Source organism: Gorilla gorilla, chromosome 1, assembly GCF_029281585.2.
Source record: "Gorilla gorilla gorilla isolate KB3781 chromosome 1, NHGRI_mGorGor1-v2.1_pri, whole genome shotgun sequence".
NCBI classification, from domain to species: Eukaryota; Metazoa; Chordata; class Mammalia; order Primates; family Hominidae; genus Gorilla; species Gorilla gorilla.
The window spans coordinates 7448372-7468427 of record NC_073224.2 but is presented as its reverse complement, the minus strand read 5'-3'; the positions used below and the strand labels follow the sequence as shown (position 1 = coordinate 7468427).

Sequence of the window (20056 nt, the reverse complement as noted above, 5' to 3'; positions counted from 1 at the left end):
ATTAGTAACTTATTTCATGTGTTTAAAAATGCAAAACTGAATTTCTACATAACAAGATAAGGAGGATAATCAGTGGATATTTAAAGCATGCCAACGTTTTCATCATGTTCAGGAGGAAGATAAGAATACAACTTGAAAATTGCTAGAAAAAGATCATCATTATGTATACATTAAGACTTTCTCAAAATTACAATTATGTATACAGTAAGACTTCTATTTCTGACAGTATGTTGCACTAAATAACCTGAAATTTGCCATTCATTCATTCATTCAATATATATATATATTTTTTTACTTTAAGTTTTAGGGTACATGTGCATAACGTGCAGGTTAGTTACATATGTATACGTGTGCCATGTTGGTGTGCTGCACCCATTAACTCGTCATTTAACATTAGGTATATCTCCTAATGCTATCCCTCCCCCCTTCCCCCACCCCACAACAGGCCCTGGTGTCTGATGTTCCCCTTCCTGTGTCCATGTGTTCTCATTGTTCAATTCCCACCTATGAGTGAGAACATGCAGTGTTTGGTTTTTTGTCCTTGAGACAGTTTGCTGAGAACGATGGTTTCCAGCTTCATCCGTGTCCCTACAAAGGACATGAACTCATCTTTTTTATGGCTGCATAGTATTCCATGGTGTATATGTGCCACATTTTCTTAATCCAGTCTATCATTGTTGGACATTTGGGTTGGTTCCAAGTCTTTGCTATTGTGAATAGTGCCACAATAAACATACGTGTGCATGGGTCTTTATAGCAGCATGTTTTATAATCCTTTGGGTATATACCCAGTAATGCGATGGCTGGGTCAAATGGTATTTCTACTCTAGATCCCTGAGGAATTGCCACATTGACTTCCACAATGGTTGAACTAGTTTACAGTCCCATCAACAGTGTAAAAGTGTTCCTATTTCTCCACATCCTCTCCAGCACCTGTTGTTTCCTGACTTTTTAATGATCACCATTCTAACTGGTGTGAGATGGTATCTCATTGTAGTTTTGATTTGCATTTCTCTGATGGCCAGTGATGATGAGCATTTTTTCATGTGTCTTTTGGCTGCATAAATGTCTTCTTTTGAGAAGTGTCCATTCATATTCTTTGCCCGCTTTTTGATGGGGTTGTTTTTTTCTTGTGAATTTGTTTGAGTTCATTGTAGATTCTGTATATTATTAGCCCTTTGTCAGATAAGTAGATTGCAAAAATTTTCTCCCATTGTGTAGGTTGCCTGTTCACTCTGATGGTAGTTTCTTTTGCTGTGCAGAAGCTCTTTAGTTTAATTAGATCCCATTTGTCAATTTTGGCTTTTGTTGCCATTGCTTTTGGTGTTTTAGACATGAAGTCCTTGCCCATGCCTATGTCCTGAATGGTATTGCCTAGGTTTTCTTCTAGGGTTTTTATGGTTTTAGGTCTAATATTTAAGTCTTTAATCCATCTTGAATTAATTTTTGTATAAGGTGTAAGGAAGGGATCCAGTTTCAGCTTTCTACATATGGCTAGCCAGTTTTCCCAGCACCATTTTTTAAATAGGGAATCCTTTCCCCATTGCTTGTTTTTGTCAGGTTTGTCAAAGATCAGAGAGTTGTAGATATGCAGCATTATTTCTGAGGGCTCTGTTCTGTTCCATTGGTCTATATCTCTGTTTTGGTACCAGTACCATGCTGTTTTGGTTACTGTAGCCTTGTAGTATAGTTTGAAGTCAGGTAGCGTGATGCCTCCAGCTTTGTTCTTTTGGCTTAGGATTGACTTGGCAATGTGGGCTCTCTTTTGGTTCCATATGAACTTTAAAGTATTTTTTTCCAATTCTGTGAAGAAAGTCATTGGTAGCTTGATGGGGATGGCATTGAATCTATAAATTACCTTGGGCAGTATGGCCATTTTCACGATATTGATTCTTCCTACCCATGAGCATGGAATGTTCTTCCATTTCTTTGTATCCTCTTTCATTTCATTAAGCAGTGGTTTGTAGTTGTCCTTGAAGAGGTCCTTCACGTCCCTTGTAAGTTGGATTCCTAAGTATTTTATTCTCTTTGAAGCAATTGTGAATGGGAGTTCACTCATAATTTGGCTGTCTGTTTGTCTGTTATTGGTGTAGAAGAATGCTTGTGATTTTTGCACATTGATTTTGTATCTTGAGACTGTGCTGAAGTTGCCTATCAGCTTAAGGAGATTTTGGGCTGAGACGATGGGGTTTTCTAGATATACAATGATGTCATCTGCAAACAGGGACAATTTGACTTCCTCTTTTCCTAATTGAATCCCCTTTATTTCCTTCTCCTGCCTGATTGCCCTGGCCAGAACTTCCAACACTATGTTGAATAGGAGTGGTGAGAGAAGGCATCTCTGTCTTGTGCCAGTTTCCAAAGGGAATGCTTCCAGTTTTTGCCCATTCAATATGATATTGGCTCTAAGTTTGTCATAGATAGCTCTTATTATTTTGAGATATGTCCCTTCAATACCTAATTTATTGAGAGTTTTTAGCATGAACGTTGTTGAATTTTGTCAAAGGCCTTTTCTGCATCTATTGAGATAATCATATGGTTTTTGTCGTTGGTTCTGTTTATATGCTGGATTACATTTATTGATTTGCCTATGTTGAACCAACCTTGCATCCCAGGGATGAAGCCCACTTGATCATGGTGGATAAGCTTTTTGATGTGCTGCTGGATTCGGTTTGCCAGTATTTTATTGAGGATTTTTGCGTTGATGTTCATCAGGGATATTGGTCTAAAATTCTCTTTTTTTGTTGTGTCTCTGCCTGGCTTTGGTATCAGGATGATGCTGGCCTCATAAAATGAGTTAAGGAGGATTCCCTCTTTTTCTATTGTTTGGAATAGTTTCAGAAGGAATGGTATGAGCTCCTCCTTATACCTCTGGTAAATTCGGCTGTGAATCCATCTGGTCCTGGACTTTTTTTGGTTGGTAAGGTATTAATTATTGCCTCAATTTCAGAGCCTGTTATTGGTCTATTCAGAGATTCAATTTCTTCCTGGTTTAGCCTTAGGACGGTGTATGTGTTGAGGAATTTATCCATTTCTTATATACTTTCTAGTTTATTTGCGTAGAGTTGTTTGTAGTATTCTCTGATGGTAGTTTGTATTTCTGTGGGATTGGTGGTGATATCCCCTTTATAATTTTTTATTGTATCTATTTGATTCTTGTCTCTTTTCTTCTTTATTATTCTTGCTAGTGGTCTGTCAGTTTTGTTGATCTTTTCAAAAAACCAGCTCCTGGATTCATTGATTTTTTGAAGGTTTTTTGTGCCTCTATTTCCTTCAGTTCTGCTCTGATCTTAGTTATTTCTTGCCTTCTGCTAGCTTTTGAATGTGTTTGCTCTTGCTTCTCTAGTTTTTTTTAATGGTGATGTTAGGGTGTCAATTTTAGATTTTTCCTGCTTTCTCTTGTGGGCATTTAGTGCTATTAATTTCCCTCTACATACTGCTTTGAATGTGTCCCAGAGATTCTGGTATGTTGTGTCTTTGTTCTTGTTGGTTTCAAAGAACATCTTTATTCCTGCCTTCATTTCGTTATGTACCCAGTAGTCATTCAGGAGCAGGATGTTCAGTTTCCATGTAGTTGAGCAGTTTTGAGTGAGTTTCTTAACCCCAAGGTCTAGTTTGATTGCACTGTGGTCTGAGAGACAGTTTGTTATAATTTCTGTTCTTTTACATTTGCTGAGGAGTGCTTTACTTCCAACTATGTGGTCAATTTTGGAATAGGTGTGTTGTGGTGCTGAAAAAAATGTATATTCTGTTGATTTGGGGTGGAGAGTTCCATAGATGTCTATTAGGTCCGCTTGGTGCAGAGCTGAGTTCAATTGCTGGATATCTTTGTTAACTTTCTGTCTCTTTGATCTTTCTAATGTTGACAGTGGGGTGTTAAAGTCTCCCATTATTATTGTGTGGGAGTCTAAGTCTCTTTGTAGGTCTCTACGGACTTGCTTTATGAATCTGGGTGCTCCTGTATTGGGTGCATATATATTTAGGATCGTTAGCTCTTCTCGTTGAATTGATCCCTTTACCATTATGTAATGGCCTTCTTTGTCTCTTTTGATCTTTGTTGGTTTAAAGTCTATTTTATCAGAGACTGGGATTGTAACCCCTGCCTTTTTTTGTTTTCCATTTGCTTGGTACATCTTCCTCCCTCCCTTTATTTTCAGCCTATGTGTGTCTCTGCACGTGAGATGGTTTTCCTGAATACAGCACACTGATGGGTCTTGACTCTTTATCCAATTTGCCAGTCTGTGTCTTTTAATTGGAACATTTAGCCCATTTACTTTTAAGGTTAATATTGTTATGTGTGAATTTGATCCTGTCATTATGATGTTAGCTGGTTATTTTGCTCGTTAGTTGATGTAGTTTCTTCCTAGCCTCGATGGTCTTTATAATTTGGCATGATTTTGCAGTGGCTGGTACTGGTTGTTCCTTTCCATGTTTAGTGCTTCCTTCAGGAGCTCTTTTAGGTCAGGCCTGATGGTGACAAAATCTCTCAGCATTTGCTTGTCTGTAAAGTATTTTATTTCTCCTTCACTTATGAAGCTTAGTTGGCTGGATATGAAATTCTGGGTTGAAAATTATTTTCTGTAAGAATGTTGAATATTGGCCCCCACTCTCTTCTGGCTTGTAGAGTTTCTGCTGAGAGATCTGCTGTTAGTCCGATGGGCTTCCCTTTATGGGTAACTAGACTTTTCTTTCTGGCTGCCCTTAACATTTTTTCCTTCATTTAAACTTTGGTGAATCTGACATTTGCTTTTCTTGGAGTTGCTCTTCTCAAGGAGTATCTTTGTGGCGTTCTGTGTATTTCCTGAATTGAATGTTGGCCTGCCTTGCTAGATTGGGGAAGTTCTCTTGGATAATATCCTGCAGAGTGTTTTCCAACTTGGTTCCATTCTCCCCGTCACTTTCAGGTACACCAATCAGACGTAGATTTGGTCTTTTCACATAGTCCCATATTTCTTGGAGGCTTTGTTCATTTCTTTTTATTCTTTTTTCTCTAAACTTCTCTTCTCGCTTCATTTCATTCATTTGATATTCCATCACTGACACCCTTTCTTCCAGTTGATCAAAGTGGCAACTGAGGCTTGTGCATTCATCATGTAGTTCTTGTGCCTTGGTTTTCAGCTCCATCAGGTCCTTTAAGGACTTCTCTGCATTGGTTATTCTAGTCAGCCATTCGTCTAATTTTTTTCAAGGTTTTTAACTTCTTTGCAATGGGTTCGAACTTCCTCCTTTAGCTCGGAGTAGTTTGATCATCTGAAGCCTTCTTCTCTCAACTCATCAAAGTCATTCTCCGTCCAGCTTTGTTCCATTGCTGGTGAGGAACTGCGTTCCTTTGGAGGAGGAGAGGTGCTCTGATTTTTAGAATTTTCAGTTTTTCTGCTCTGTTTTTTCCCCATCTTTGTGGTTTTATCTACCTTTGGTCTTTGATGATGGTGACGTACAGATGGGGTTTTGGTGTGGATGTCCTTTCTGTTTGTTAGTTTTCCTTCTAACAGTCAGGACCCTCAGCTGCAGTTCTGTTGGAGTTTGCTGGAGGTCCACTCGAGACCCTGTTTACCTGGGTATCAGCAGCGGAGGCTGCAGAACAGCGGTTATTGGTGAACAGCAAGTGTTGCCGCCTGATCGTTCCTCTGGAAGTTTTGTCTCAGAGGAGTACCAGGCCTTGTGAGGTGTCAGTCTGCCCCTACTGGGGGGTGCCTCCCATTTAGGCTACTCGGGGGTCAGGGACCCACTTGAGGAGGCAGTCTGTCTGTTCTCAGATCTTCAGCTGCATGCTGGGAGAACCACTACTCTCTTCAAAGCTGTCAGACAGGGACCTTTAAGTCTGCAGAGGTTTCTGCTACCTTTTGTTCAGCTATGCCCTGCCCCCAGAGGTGGAGTCTACAGAGGCAGGCAGGCCTCCTTGAGCTGCGGTGGGCTGCACCCGGTTCGAGCCTCCTGGCTGCTTTTTTTTACCTACTCAAGCCTCGGCAATGGCAGGCACCCCTCCCCCAGCCTTGCTGCCACCTTGCAGTTGGAGCTCAGACTGCTGTGCTAGCAATGAGTGAGGCTCCGTTGGCGTAGGACCCTCTGAGCTAGGCGCGGGATTAATCTCCTGGTGTGCCGTTCGCTAAGACCATTGGAAAGTGCAGTATTAGGGTAGGAGTGACCCGATTTTCCAGGTGCCGTCTGTCACCCCTTTCTTTGACTAGGAAAGGGATTTCCGTGAACCCTTGCGCTTCTCAGGTGAGGCCATGCCTTGCCCTGCTTTGGCTCACGCTCAGTGTGCTGCACCCACTGTCCTGTACCCACTGTCCGACAATCCTGTGTGAGATGAACCCGGTACCTCAGTTGGAAATGCAGAAATCACCCGTCTTCTGCGTCGCTCACGCTGGGAGCTGTAGACTAGAGCTGTTCCTATTCGGCCATCTTGGCTCCACCTCCAGAAAATTTATTTTCATTGAGATATAAAAGAAACATTTTTAAAAATCGGGTGGCTCATAAATTTTGAGAAACACAGAAGAATCAGGCTTGGTATACACACATTATGCACAATGCCCAATATGAGCCTGGAATAAATTCCACACATCACCAGGACACAGAGAGATAAATGGGCATAATTTCCAGCCTAGAACTGTCAGATCAAGTAACCTCAAGGAAGACCACATTGCATAGGTTTGAGGAAGTATTTGTAAGAAGATAGTATTGAGAACTGGGTCTTGGAAGGAATTGGGCATGTGGACTGTGGCTCATGAAATTGACTTGAGGCAGATAGATGAGAAAGGATGGGAACGTAATGATAAGTAATCTACAAGCCTGTTTGTAAGGCTTGTGATGGTAAAGTAAGGTGCCCTTTGGGAAGCAGGCTAATTGAACTGCCCAGATTCAAGGAAGGCAAAGACTCCGATGTCCGGTTCAGATGGACCATGGATGTAATATACAAGGAAAAATCTCCTAGTAGAGTCGGGGATCATGGACAATATTGGGTCAGAAATTTGTCCCAAGATCAGGATCCACATCCAGAGAAAGAAGCCATGTCTGGACCTGAAGAGGAGGACTCCCTGTGTTTTTATTGGGAGGCAATGACTGGGTAGAACTTTGGGGTGTCTTTCCAGATGGTGTTTAAATAATTTCACGGATAAAATGCAGTTTACATTTTTGGATATTTGGTAGCTAGCAGAGCTCAGTATTACACACTTTGGCAAAGGCCAAAAAAAAAAGCCTGATTCTCGTGTGTTTCTGAAAATGTATGAGCCACCTGATTTTTAACTTTTGACTCATTAAAAATTCAGAATCTTACTTGTAAAGATTATAACAGTTACTGGAAGGGGGCCAATTTGGTCAGGGAGAACCTATTTTCGTTGCTGCTTCCAGTGTGATCATATGAACCCTCCCCTCCTCCATCTCAGATTTCCATAAAATTTTCAGAATGGAATCCAATTTTTTGCTTTGGCCCAGAGGAGAAAGTCTAAGAAATATGTAAATATACTGAGTAAACTTAAAAATTTCACAGAAGTTGTGCCTTTACCAGAAGTAGTGGGTTATTTACCTTCAGTATCCTCTATAAATTCTATAATTGTAAACTGGTGAGACTAGAGTGCCAATTAGGTAATTGCAAAGATATTTCCCTGGTGCTAAATCTTAATTAGTGGAGACAGCTACCAGGGATCAGATGCTAACTACTGATTCAATAGACTATTGAAAGTAAATTAATACAAGTATCTACCATTCACAGAAGAAAGTATTAACTCCAGGAGAAGGAGAAGGGCTGAATGTCAGGAAGCAGACACTGGCTGTGTGACACTGATTTAAAATGCAAGAAGAAATTCATCAGGGCTACTAATTTTATCACAAGTTAGAGTTAATGACCTGATTAAATATCTCATAAGTATTGAATGGTTTATCTCTATTTGCCCTATAAATTTCACCTTTTCAATGTGCAGTTTTACCAGAGTAAAGTTTTTTGAAAATCTAACTATCCCATTATAGCAGAAGTGTCTACTTTTACTATTATCAACTAAAACATCTTTTTGGCCTCCTAATAAACTGTTTTGTTAGAAATATAGTTGCACTGTATCTTCCCAGGTAGTTTTAATTGACTTTCTACAAATCGCCAAATTTAATTGTTCCTAGATAGTTGCATGTTTTAAAAAAATCCAGGAAAAATACTCCTAAATATGACAAAAATATTTGATGCAATTCCTTGCTCATATTATTATTCTTGTAAATTATTTTTCTTTAATTTCTAAATAATACATGTATTTTCTTTTTTTAAGAATAAGACTCAAATTTCAATATACAATAAGTTGAAGAAATAGATAAGTTTGGACTTGCAAATGTTCTAGTCAGATTATCACAGGGCAAACTGCAAAATTGAGGCTCAGCCCGGGATGCCACGTGGGTTCTTGCCTTCATGCAGGAAGGAATTCAAGAGCAAGCCAACAAAGTAAAGTGAAAGCAAGTTTATTGAAAAGTCAAGGAATAAAAAGGTGCCTACTCATAGGCAGAGTAGCAGCATGAGCTTACCACATACTTGTGGTTGTTATTTCTTGATTATATGCTAAACAAGGAGGGAATTCTTCATGAGTTTTCTGGGAAAGGTGAGGGGAGTTCCAGGAACGGAGGGGTCCTCACCTTTTCAGACCATGTAGGGTAACTTCTGGACCTTGCCATGGCATTTGTAAACTGTCATGGTGCTGGTGGGAGTTTCCTTTGGTATGTTAATGTATTCTAATTATAATGAGCAGTGAGGACCACCAGAGGTGGCTTTCATTGCCATGATGGTTTTGGTAGGTTTCAGTCAGCTTATTTACCACATCCTGTTTTATCAGTGGAGTCTTTGTTCCTTGTATCTTTTGAAACAAGTCCGGCTGAATTCCTATCTCAGGAATATTCAAGGGCATTTTGAAAAACATACATGCTTGGGTTGAAACTCCAGATTTCAGATTTTTAGTGTAATCGAGATATGCCTTTTTCTTATGTCTATGTTTTAGTTAATTTTGGCATAGTTATAAGTAATTAATATATGACAATAACATAAGCATAAAATTAGAAAAACATTTAGAATTTAGGCTGATTTTCTTTCCAATCTGCATTCCTCATATATGTCCTCTGTTCTCTCTCTAGTATAAAAAGGGTTTCCAGTTCATTGTGTATCATTCCATAGGTAGACACATATATGACCATATATTATTTTTATTAATTACTATTCTGCATCTTACTTTTATTAATGTTGTTATGGTAAAATTTTAAACACATACACACACATAGCCATAGGCAAGATAACCACAAGGAAACAAGGTATTATAAATTGAACATCTGTGTGACCACTTGCCAGTTCAGGATATAGACCAATGTCAGCACGCTCAGAAGCCCTTTGCATTCCCATTTCCAAACAGAAAGTCCTCCTTCCACCTGAATGTAATTACTATCTTATCTTGTAGTAATACTCTTCATACTTTCATTTATTTATAAGTTCTAAAGAAATGTGTAAACAGTGTACATTAATTTTAAACCACTTATTCTACTGAGTTTGGCCTCCAGTGAGTTTTGTGTTTATGACACATTCCTGTCTCTCATTTTTATTGACGTGTAGTATTTCATTGTGTCATCTTACTGCAGTGTATTTAGCCATATCAGGACAGATGGGCACCTATCTGGATTCTATCACATCTGATGCTGTAATGGAGATGGCTATAGAAATCTACTGGTCTTTCTGTGCAAAGCTCTAATTGATTATATATACCCAGGAACTGCTGCGTTATAGCACAAGTAAATTCCAAATTCACTAGAAAATAACACATGACTTCCAAAGAGTATGGAATTTGCACTCTATTGGAAGACTTTGGAAGTCATAATGATCAAATTTATCATCCACACAATTTTTCTGTGTATTTCTTTTATTATTTTTAAAGTTTCACAATTCTGATATATATAGTGCATGGTGGTGTTACTTTACATTTCTCTGGTTTTTAGAATAATGTTTAATACTCTATTTTATATTAACACAGCATAGTTCATTAATCCATTCTACTTTGGGACATTTTCAGTTTCTGACTATTTTGAGTAATGCTGCTATGAATTTTCTTCTACACATCTATGATACGTGTTCTTAAACTTTTATCTTTTTTATAAGTTTACACACATATGTGTATATATGTGTATACGTATTGCTGTACACATACATAAGCATGCATGTTATATATTAGCATATATGTAATATATAATATATTGAAGTATATATAGAAATTACATATATTTTTATATAATATTCATAAATACACATGAGTAATATGTTTATAGATAAGTGTATATAAAATACACATGTCTTTAAAAGATATATAACTATGAGTATATATAATTCATATATACTTAAGTGTATGTAAATATACATTTACATATATTTCTATTACTATATGTAAGTATATTTAAGTATTATATATGTATATGTACATATACTTACATATAATTTAAGTTATCTCATGTATGTTTGCATATATAATCTGTCTATACATTAGGTAATTCTTCCAAAAAGTTATAAAAATTTGCATCCCAGTAACAGTATGCGAGAATGTGTTTGCCATTGTGTACCAGAAAGCACTTTGTGCTCTAAACATGTAGATAGTTGCCAAACATGTAAGTGAATATTTATTTCTGAATGCCATGTCATTTTACTTTCTCTTAAGGGAAGTCAACATTATTACATGAACATTTCAGATGTCATCTCCTTTGATATTTTGGTTTCAGCCATGAAAACAGGAAATCAAAGTTTTGGGACAGATTTTCTACTTGTTGGTCTTTTCCAATATGGCTGGATAAACTCTCTTCTCTTTGTCGTCATTGCCACCCTCTTTACAGTTGCTCTGACAGGAAATATCATGCTGATCCACCTCATTCGACTGAACACCAGACTCCACACTCCAATGTACTTTCTGCTCAGTCAGCTCTCCATTGTTGACCTCATGTACATCTCCACCACAGTGCCCAAGATGGCAGTCAACTTCCTCTCACAGAGTAAGACCATTAGATTTTTGGGCTGTGAGATTCAAACGTATGTGTTCTTGGCCCTTGGTGGAACTGAAGCCCTTCTCCTTGGTTTTATGTCTTATGATCGCTATGTAGCTATCTGTCACCCTTTACATTATCCTATGCTTATGAGCAAGAAGATCTGCTGCCTCATCGTTGCATGTGCATGGGCCAGTGGTTCTATCAATGCTTTCATACATACAATGTATGTGTTTCAACTTCCATTCTGTAGGTCTTGACTCATCAACCACTTTTTCTGTGAAGTTCCAGCTCTACTATCATTGGTGTGTCAGGACACCTCCCAGTATGAGTATACAGTCCTCCTGAGTGGACTTATTATCCTGCTGCTACCATTCCTAGCCATTCTGGCTTCCTATGCTCATGTGCTTATTGTGGTATTCCAGATGAGCTCAGGAAAAGGACAGGCAAAAGCTGTTTCCACTTGTTCCTCCCACCTGATTGTGGCAAGCCTGTTCTATGCAACCACTCTCTTTACCTACACAAGGCCACACTCCTTGCGTTCCCCTTCACGGGATAAGGCGGTGGCAGTATTTTACACCATTGTCACACCTCTACTGAACCCATTTTTCTACAGCCTGAGAAATAAGGAAGTGACGGGGGCAGTGAGGAGACTGTTGGAATGTTGGATATGCTGTAGAAAATATGACTTCAGATCTCTTTATTGATTGAGCATTAACAACATAAAAAGCTGTTCCTCAAAACTATCTGGAAAGATATAAATACGTGTTTTCTGTTTAGAAGTCACAGTGTTTATCAATCTTGTTTAACTTGTAAAGCAATAGAATTCAGGCTTCTCAAATCTGTGTTCCCCTGGCATTTTAATACTTTTACTTGCCCTCTTGAATACTCTGAAATGTGAACCATAAAAATAAAATCTACTTAAACATTTAACCTCAAGATAATCTATATAACAACCAAAGTTAACAGAGAGAAAAATGCATAATTCATTTATTCCTTCTTTCACTCGGTGTTTTAATGCTTTAATTTGTGTGTGACGCTGTTACAGACACTGGTCATGTGAGAGTAAACAAAAATAAAAGCTGACAGAAATCTCTGCTGATCAGCAAACTTAATTTCTGTTCCTGTTTTTCTTTCATGGTTTTCATGCTTGATTAATAATGTTTCTTTAAGAAAATCCAGTGATTGAAATTTATTAATATTGAATAATGTATTAACAGGAAAGAAATTGCTGTTTTCTTATCTTGAGGAAGAGAAGAGTCAAAGCTTACAGCATCTGAAGGGAAAATCATGACAGGTGGCGGTAGAAAAGAGAGTAGGGTGAAACAAAGACAGGAGTATCTATTGATGTGACTCTTTTCCTTCTGCACCGTAACACCTTTTGTGCATGCAAACACACCACACACACCACACACACACACACACACACACACACACACACACACACACACACGAGGTGCACACCCGGGGCCACCCAGGCACTTCTGACAAGTTCCTTTAAGGGGGATTACACAACTGCTTTTCCCTCTGCCTCTATTTTCAGAAAATATTCTCTTAAGACACAATGCACATCATCCATTCATTTCTTTCTTTCTTTCTTTTTTTTTTTTGTTTGTTTTTTTGTTTTTTTTAAGATAGAGTCTTGTTCTCTCGCCCAGGCTGGAGTGCAGTGGCTTGAGCTTGGCTCACTGCAACCTCTGCCTCTCGGGTTCAAGCGATTCTCCTGCCTCAGCCTCCCAAGTAGTTGAGATTACAGGCACCCACCACCACACCCGGCTAATTTTTGTATTTTTAGTAGAGACTGGGTTTCACCATGTTGCTCAGGCTGGTTTCGAACTCCTGATCTCAAGTGATCCTTCTGCCTTGGCCTCCCAAAGTGCTGGGATTACAGGCATGAGCCACTGCGCCCAGCCTCAGTCATTTATTAATACAAAATTAATATATCAAATTATTGTTATTGATACTATTAATGTTTTTTAATATCAATATTCCATTATTAAACATTTGATTATTTTTTATTTAATCAATTTGTCCAGAAATACCAGCTTTTGATTTCTATTTTTTCTTTTTCCTCCCCCCTTACTTCATTGACCTCCTATAATTACCTACCTATTTAAATATGAATCTCAATCAGCTCTTTATATATTATTTTTGAGAATCCTAGTATTATTATTAAAAAATAATTTCACAATGTCTTTTACTTCCTAACCAGTTGTAAGTTCTCCTCCTCTTTCTCCTTCTCCTCCTCCTTCTCCTCCTCATCCTTCCTTCCTCCTTCTTCCTCTTCCTCTTCCTCTTCTTCTTCCTTCTTTCTTCTTTCTTTCTTCTTTTTCTCCTTCTCCTCATCCTCCTGCTCTCGTTCTCCTTCTTCTTCCTTTTAAATCTCTTCTCATTACTGTGTATCATATCAGAAATCAAGACTTTCTGTTACAGAAAGTAGAAAGGAGAGAGAGGAACAAACGTTTGTATGTAAAAAGCATATATGTGGTGCTTTTTATTCATCGCATAAAGTAAACCATGAATAATCATAATAACCATAAATAATAATAAACTTTATAATATAAAAGGAGAATATGACTCCACTTTTATAGATAATTAAACTGAATGTCAGAGAGTTTATGTAACTTACCCTAAATCATAAAACTAAGAAGTTTTAAGATTAGAAGAGTTCAATGGAACCATCCTGCTTTTGGAAGAATACCTTTTGGGACAAGACATTTTTATTTATTTATTTTTTTAGTATACTATAAGTTCTAGGGTACATGTGCACACTGTGCAGGTTTGTTACATAGGTATACATATGCCATGTTGGTTTGCTGCACCCATCAACTTGTCATTTACATTAGATATTTCTCCTAGTGCTATCCTTCCCCCAGCCTCCCACCCCCCAACAGGCCCAGGTGAGTGATGTTCCCCACCCTGTATCCAAGTGTTCTCATTGTTCAATTCCCACCTATGACTGAGAACATATGGTGTTTGGTTTTCTGTCCTTGTGATAGTTTGCTGAGAATGATGGTTTCCAGCTCCATCCATGTCCCTGCAAAGGACATGAACTCATCCTTTTTTATGGCTTCATAGTATTCCATGGTGTATATGTGCCACATTTGCTTAGTCCAGTCTATCATTGATGGACATTTGGGTTGGTTCCAAGTCTTTGCTATTGTGAATGGTGCTGCAATAAACATACGTGTGCATGTGTCTTTATAGCAGCATGATTTATAATCCTTTGGGTATATACCCAGTAATGGGATGGCTGGGCCAAATGGTATTTCTAGTTCTAGATCCCTGAGGAATCGCCACACTGTCTTCCACAATGGTTGAACTAATTTACACTTCCACCAACAGTGTAAAAGTGTTCCTATTTCTCCACATCCTCTCCAACATCTGTTGTTTCCTGACTTTTTAATGATCACCATTCTAACTGGCATGAGATGGTATCTCATTGTAGTTTTGATTTGCATTCCTGTGATGACCAGTGATGATGAGCATTTTTTCATGTGTCTGTTTGCTGCATAAATGTCTTCTTTTGAGAAGTGTCTGTTCATATCCTTTGCCCATTTTTTGATGGGGTTGTTTGTTTTTTTCTTGTAAATTTAAGTTCTTCATAGATTCTGGATATTAGCCCTTTGTCAGATGGGTAGATTGCAAAACTTTTCTCCCATTCTGTAGGTTGCCTATTCACTCTGATGGTAGTTTCTTTTGCTGTGCAAAAGCTCTTTAGTTTAATTAGATCCCATTTGTCAATTTTGGCTTTTGTTGCCATTGCTTTTGGTGTTTTAGTCATGAAGTCTTCATGGGACAAGGCATTTTTATAACACACGTTCCCCTATGTTATTACTAGCTCTTTCTTGACACATTGGTTATTAACAAAGTGTAGGCTAGCAGGATTGGATGCTTTCCCAAGAGGGAGATAATTACTTTACAAATGCTATCTCATTTAACAATAGTTTAATGCAGACCTCACTTTCAAATTAGTCATATCCTGATGTTAGCAGTATATTAGCAAAACAGGCCATTTTCTGCCAGGATTAAATATCTCCAGATTTGAAAATAATCTGCTTGAAATGTAGAAAGTATTTGGTAATCTTTTTTCTCCTAAATGTGATCCAGTTGGCATTTTCAGAGCCTGAAGCTAAGGGCTTTATTCAGATGCCTTGCATTTTCTACCAGCAGCAAAAGCACCGATGAGATCTACATGGTGATCCAGGGGGACAGAGCCATGGAATACTAGGAACCTTCTACATGATGGCTGCTCCTGATGCAGATTATTGCTAAGACTCTGAGACTGAGTGCATACAACATGGGATGGTGTTCTCTGAAGCTTTTGGGTTAATTCCGCCAGGTTTTTCACTTCCCGGCCAACTCCTATGCAGAGCTATTCTTCAGTCAGTTACTGAATGCTTATGTTTTGGTCATGTACTACAGCATTGTAATAACCTGCCAGAATTAAGAAAACCTGTGTTGCCAGGGAGGATGTTTTATTTTTTTATTTCCAAAATTATTTCCATAATTTTAAGGATTTCCTCAAAATTAACAGCATTTTGTAAACAAAGTATCTGGATCTCCCCTAATAATTTAATAACTATTCCATTTTATAGTCTCTCATATACATTTTATAAAATTTGTAAAACATGACATTTGCCTGTCAATTAACATGTATACGTATGTAACTAACCTGCACATTGTGCACATGTACTCTAAAACTTAAAGTATAATAATAATTAAAAAACAAACAAACAAACAAAAAACATGGTCTCTGAGATCACCTTCGCTTTCATATTGTATTCCATGGCAACAATGTAATAGTTTTGTAATAGTTTTTCTTGTTATGCATCATGAAGAATCTTGGGGAAAACCCACAACTTGTGTGTATATAGGATTTTTCCCCCCTTTCTTTTGGGTTACTTCTTAGAATGCAACTTGGATCATATTCAATAATACCAAGGGACAAGACTAACCACAGTTTTCATCCTATATTGTCAACCCGATTTTATAAAGATTTTTATTTTTACTCTAAAATTAATCTTCACTATATTCCAACTGGCAAAGCATATTATAAAGAAACACATAAATTTCTAGGTGAGTCACTAGGAGATATACAAAGGGATGTAAAACTTGTAGAAGAGTTACTCACGTAACTTTATTTATTCAGATCCATTGCAGCCCCAGATCCCAGGCTCTGGTGTAACAGCTATTTTATCAACGTGGTACATGGAGCTATTTTATCACTGAGGAATCTTTATGGCTTCATGCATGCAGGAGAAGACAGGTCAGCTGGCCCTTTCTGAAAGAACCATTGTTCCTATGTATTTAACTCAAAGTAATCAATATTCCAATTTGTTGTTTGGAAGATGGCATGTCCTTCACTCCTTTACTGATAAATGACTATATAGATATAGTAATTTTCAGGCAAGAAATTTGGCACCTTTAAAGAGACTGTTGATTTTACCAAGTAAACAAATATAAACATATATTTATTTCTATATCAACTTATTTATAAATATATACTCATGTGATCTCCAAAGATAAAAAAATTAAATCCAAAAATTAACTGTGATACAATAGTTTCACATACCTGGAGACTGTTTTTTTACTTTGCTTTTTTTTAGTCTGAATCTTCTCTTTTCTTCAAATAAGGAGCAGAAGAATGTAGAGCAGACACTATTAGGGAGCACCAGCCATCGAGATCCAGGTTGGCAGGTCCCTGCAGTACTTTGGAAGTAGTGGCACCTAGGGATTGTGGAAGAAAGGTTGGTTGAGGCATTTATCCTGAGCCTGCAGGTTGTGCTCTCGGCTATCTAACAGAACTCAGCCAATTTGTTATAGTTTAAACCTGTTTTATTCCCATAAACATTGACATAATTTGATGATAGGGTAATGTCATCAATATTCTGCTTCCATATTCTCTTTCAGACACATTAAGTGAATTGGTTTAACCCTCATCTAGATAAAGTAAAATGAGTATAACTTCTTGTATAAGGTGTAAGAAAGGGGTCCAGTTTCAGTTTTCTGCATATGGCTAGACTTAAACTTCCACGCTATAATAGTGGGAGACTTTAACACCCCACTGTCAATATTACACAGATCAATGAGACTGAAAATTTACAAGGATATTCAGGACTGGAACTCAGCTCTGGACCAAGCGGACCAAATAGACATCTACAGAACTCTCCACCCCAAATCAATGGAATGTACATTCTTTTCAGCAACACATAACCCTTATTCTAAAATTGACCACATAATTGGAAGTCAAACACTCCTCAGCAAATGCAAAAGGGCAGAAGTAATAGCAAACAGTCTCTGAGACCACAGTGCAATCAAATTAGAACTCAGGGTTAAGGGACTCACTCAAAACTGTACAACTACATGGAAACTGAACAACCTGCTCCTGAATGAATACTGGGTAAATAACGAAATTAAGGCTTAAATAAATAAGTTGTTTGAAACCAGTGAGAACAAAGACATAACATACCAGAAGATCTGGGACACAGCTAAAGCGGTGTTTAGAGGAAAACTGATAGCACTAAATGCCCACATTAGAAAAGGGGAAAAATCTAAAATTGACACACTAACATCACAATTAAAAGAAATAGAGAAGCAAGAACAAACAAATTCAAATGACTGCAGAAGACAAGAAATAACCAAGATCAGAGTTTAACTGAAAGAGATGGAGACATGAAAAACCCTTCAAAAAAATCAGTGAATCCAGGAGCTGGTTTTTTGAAAAGATTAACAAAATAGACAACTAGCAGACAAATAAAGAAGAAAAGAGAGAAGAATCAAATAGACACAATAAAAAATTATAAAGGGGATATCACCACTGATCCCACAGAAATACAAACTCGCATCAGAGAATACTATAAACATCTCTATGCAAATAAACTAGAAAACCCGGAAGAAATGGATAAATTCCTGGACACATACACTCTCTCAAGACTAAACCAGGAAGAAATCGAATCCCTAAATAGACCAATAACAAGTTCTGAAATTGAGGCAGTAATTAATAGCCTACAAAAAAAAAACAAAACAAAACAAAACAAAAAAGCCCAGGACCAGACAGATTCACAGCCAAATTCAACCAGAGGTACAAAGAAGAGTTGGTACCATTCATTCTGAAACTATTCCAAACAATAGAAAAAGAGAAACTCCTCCTTAACTCATTTTATGAGGCAAGCATCATCCTGATTCCAAAACTTGGCAGAGACACAACAAAAAAGCAAAATTTCAGGCCAATATCCCCAGTGAACATTGATGTGAAAATCCTCAATAAAATACTGGAAAGCTGAATCCAGCAGTACATCAAAAAGCTTATCCACCACGGTCAAGTTGGCTTCATCCCTGGTATGCATGGTTGATTCAACATATGCAAAGAAATAAATGCAATCCATCAAATAAACAGAACCAATGACAAAAACCACATGATTATCTTGATAGATGCAGGAAAGGCTTTCAATCTTCATGCTAAAAACACTCAATAAATTAGGTATTGATGAAATATGTATCAAATTAATAAAAGCTATTTATGACAAACACATACCCAATGTCACACTGAATGGGCAAAATCTGGAGGCATCCCCTTTGAAAACCATAACAAGACAAAAAATGCCCTCTCTCACCACTCCTGGGCAACATAGTATTGGAAGTTCTGGCCAGGGCAATTAGGCAAGAGAAAGAAATAAAGGATATTCAAATAGGAAGGGAGGAAGTCCAATTGCCTCTGTTTGCAGATGACATAATTGTATACTTAGAAATCCCCATCATCTCCACCCAAAAACTCCTTAAGCTGATAAGCAACTTCAGCAAAGCCTCAGGATACAAAATCAATGTGCAAAAATCACTAGCATTCTTATACATCAATAATAGACAAACAGAGAGCCAAATCATGAGTGAACTCCCATTCACAATTGCTACAAAGAAAATAAAATACCTAGGAATCCAACTTACAAGCAATGTGCAGGGCCTGTTAAAGGAGAACTACAAAAAGTGGGCGAAGGATATGAACAGACACTTCTCAAAAGAAGATATTTATGTGGCCAACAAACATTTGAAAAAAAGCTCATTATCACTAGTCATTAGAGAAATGCAAATCAAAACCACAATAAGATATCTTCTCATGCCAGTTAGAATGGTGATCATTAAAATGTCGGGAAACAACAGATGCTGGTGAGCAAGTGGAGAAATAGGAAAGCTTTTACACTACTAGTGGGAGTGTAAATTAGTTCAACCATTGTGGGAGACAGTGTGGCAATTGCTCAAGGATTTACAACCAGAAATACCATTTGCTCTAGCAATCCCATTCCTGGGTATATACCCAAAGGATTATAAATCGCTCTAGTATAAAGACACAGACACACGTATGTTTATAGCAGCACTATTTACAATAGCTAAGGCTGGGAACCAACCCAAATGCCCATCAATGATAGACTGGATAAAGAAAATGTGGCACATAGACATCATGGAATACTCTGCAGCCATGAAAAAGAACGAGTTCATATCCTTTGCAGGGACATGGATGAAGCTGGAAACCATCATTCTCTAGCCAACTAACACAGGAATAGAAAACTAAACATCTCACTCATAAGCGAGAGTTGAACAGTGAGAACACGTGGACACATGGAGGGGAACATCACACACAAGAGCCTTTGTGGGGGGGCAAGAGGAGGGATAGCATTAGGACAAATACCTAATGCATGCGGGGCTTAAAACCTAGGTGATGGATTGATGGATGCAACAAACCACCATGGTACATGTATACCTACATAACAAACCTGCACATTCAGCACGTGTATCCCAGAACTTAAAGTATATTAAAAAAAAAAAGTTATTTTGACAGAGAGAAAAAAGAGACCACATTTACATAATGTTTACCACGGTGTATTTTTATAATTGTTCTATTTTATTTTTATTTTTGTTAATCTCTTACTTGCCTAACTTATAAACTGAATGTTATCATAAGTATATATGGATCCAAAGAAATAGTGGAAATAGTGTATATGAGACTCAATATTATCCTCAGTTTCAGGCATTCCCTGGAGGTCTTGGAATGCATCCCCTGTGGATAAGGAGGAACTAAGTC

The 20056-nt window shown here is 37.8% G+C and overlaps 2 protein-coding genes across 2 annotated transcripts in view; both read left to right on the top strand.

The window, feature by feature from the left end:
• OR2L13 (olfactory receptor family 2 subfamily L member 13) overlaps window positions 1-20056 on the top strand; it is a 176182-nt gene that overhangs the window by 27341 nt on the left and 128785 nt on the right. The window lies entirely within an intron of this gene.
• On the top strand, window positions 10520-12145 carry OR2AK2 (olfactory receptor family 2 subfamily AK member 2). Its single transcript, XM_019032888.3, is given in 1 exon segment — window positions 10520-12145. A coding segment is annotated over 1 exon segment (1008 nt). The 5' UTR covers window positions 10520-10679; the 3' UTR covers window positions 11688-12145.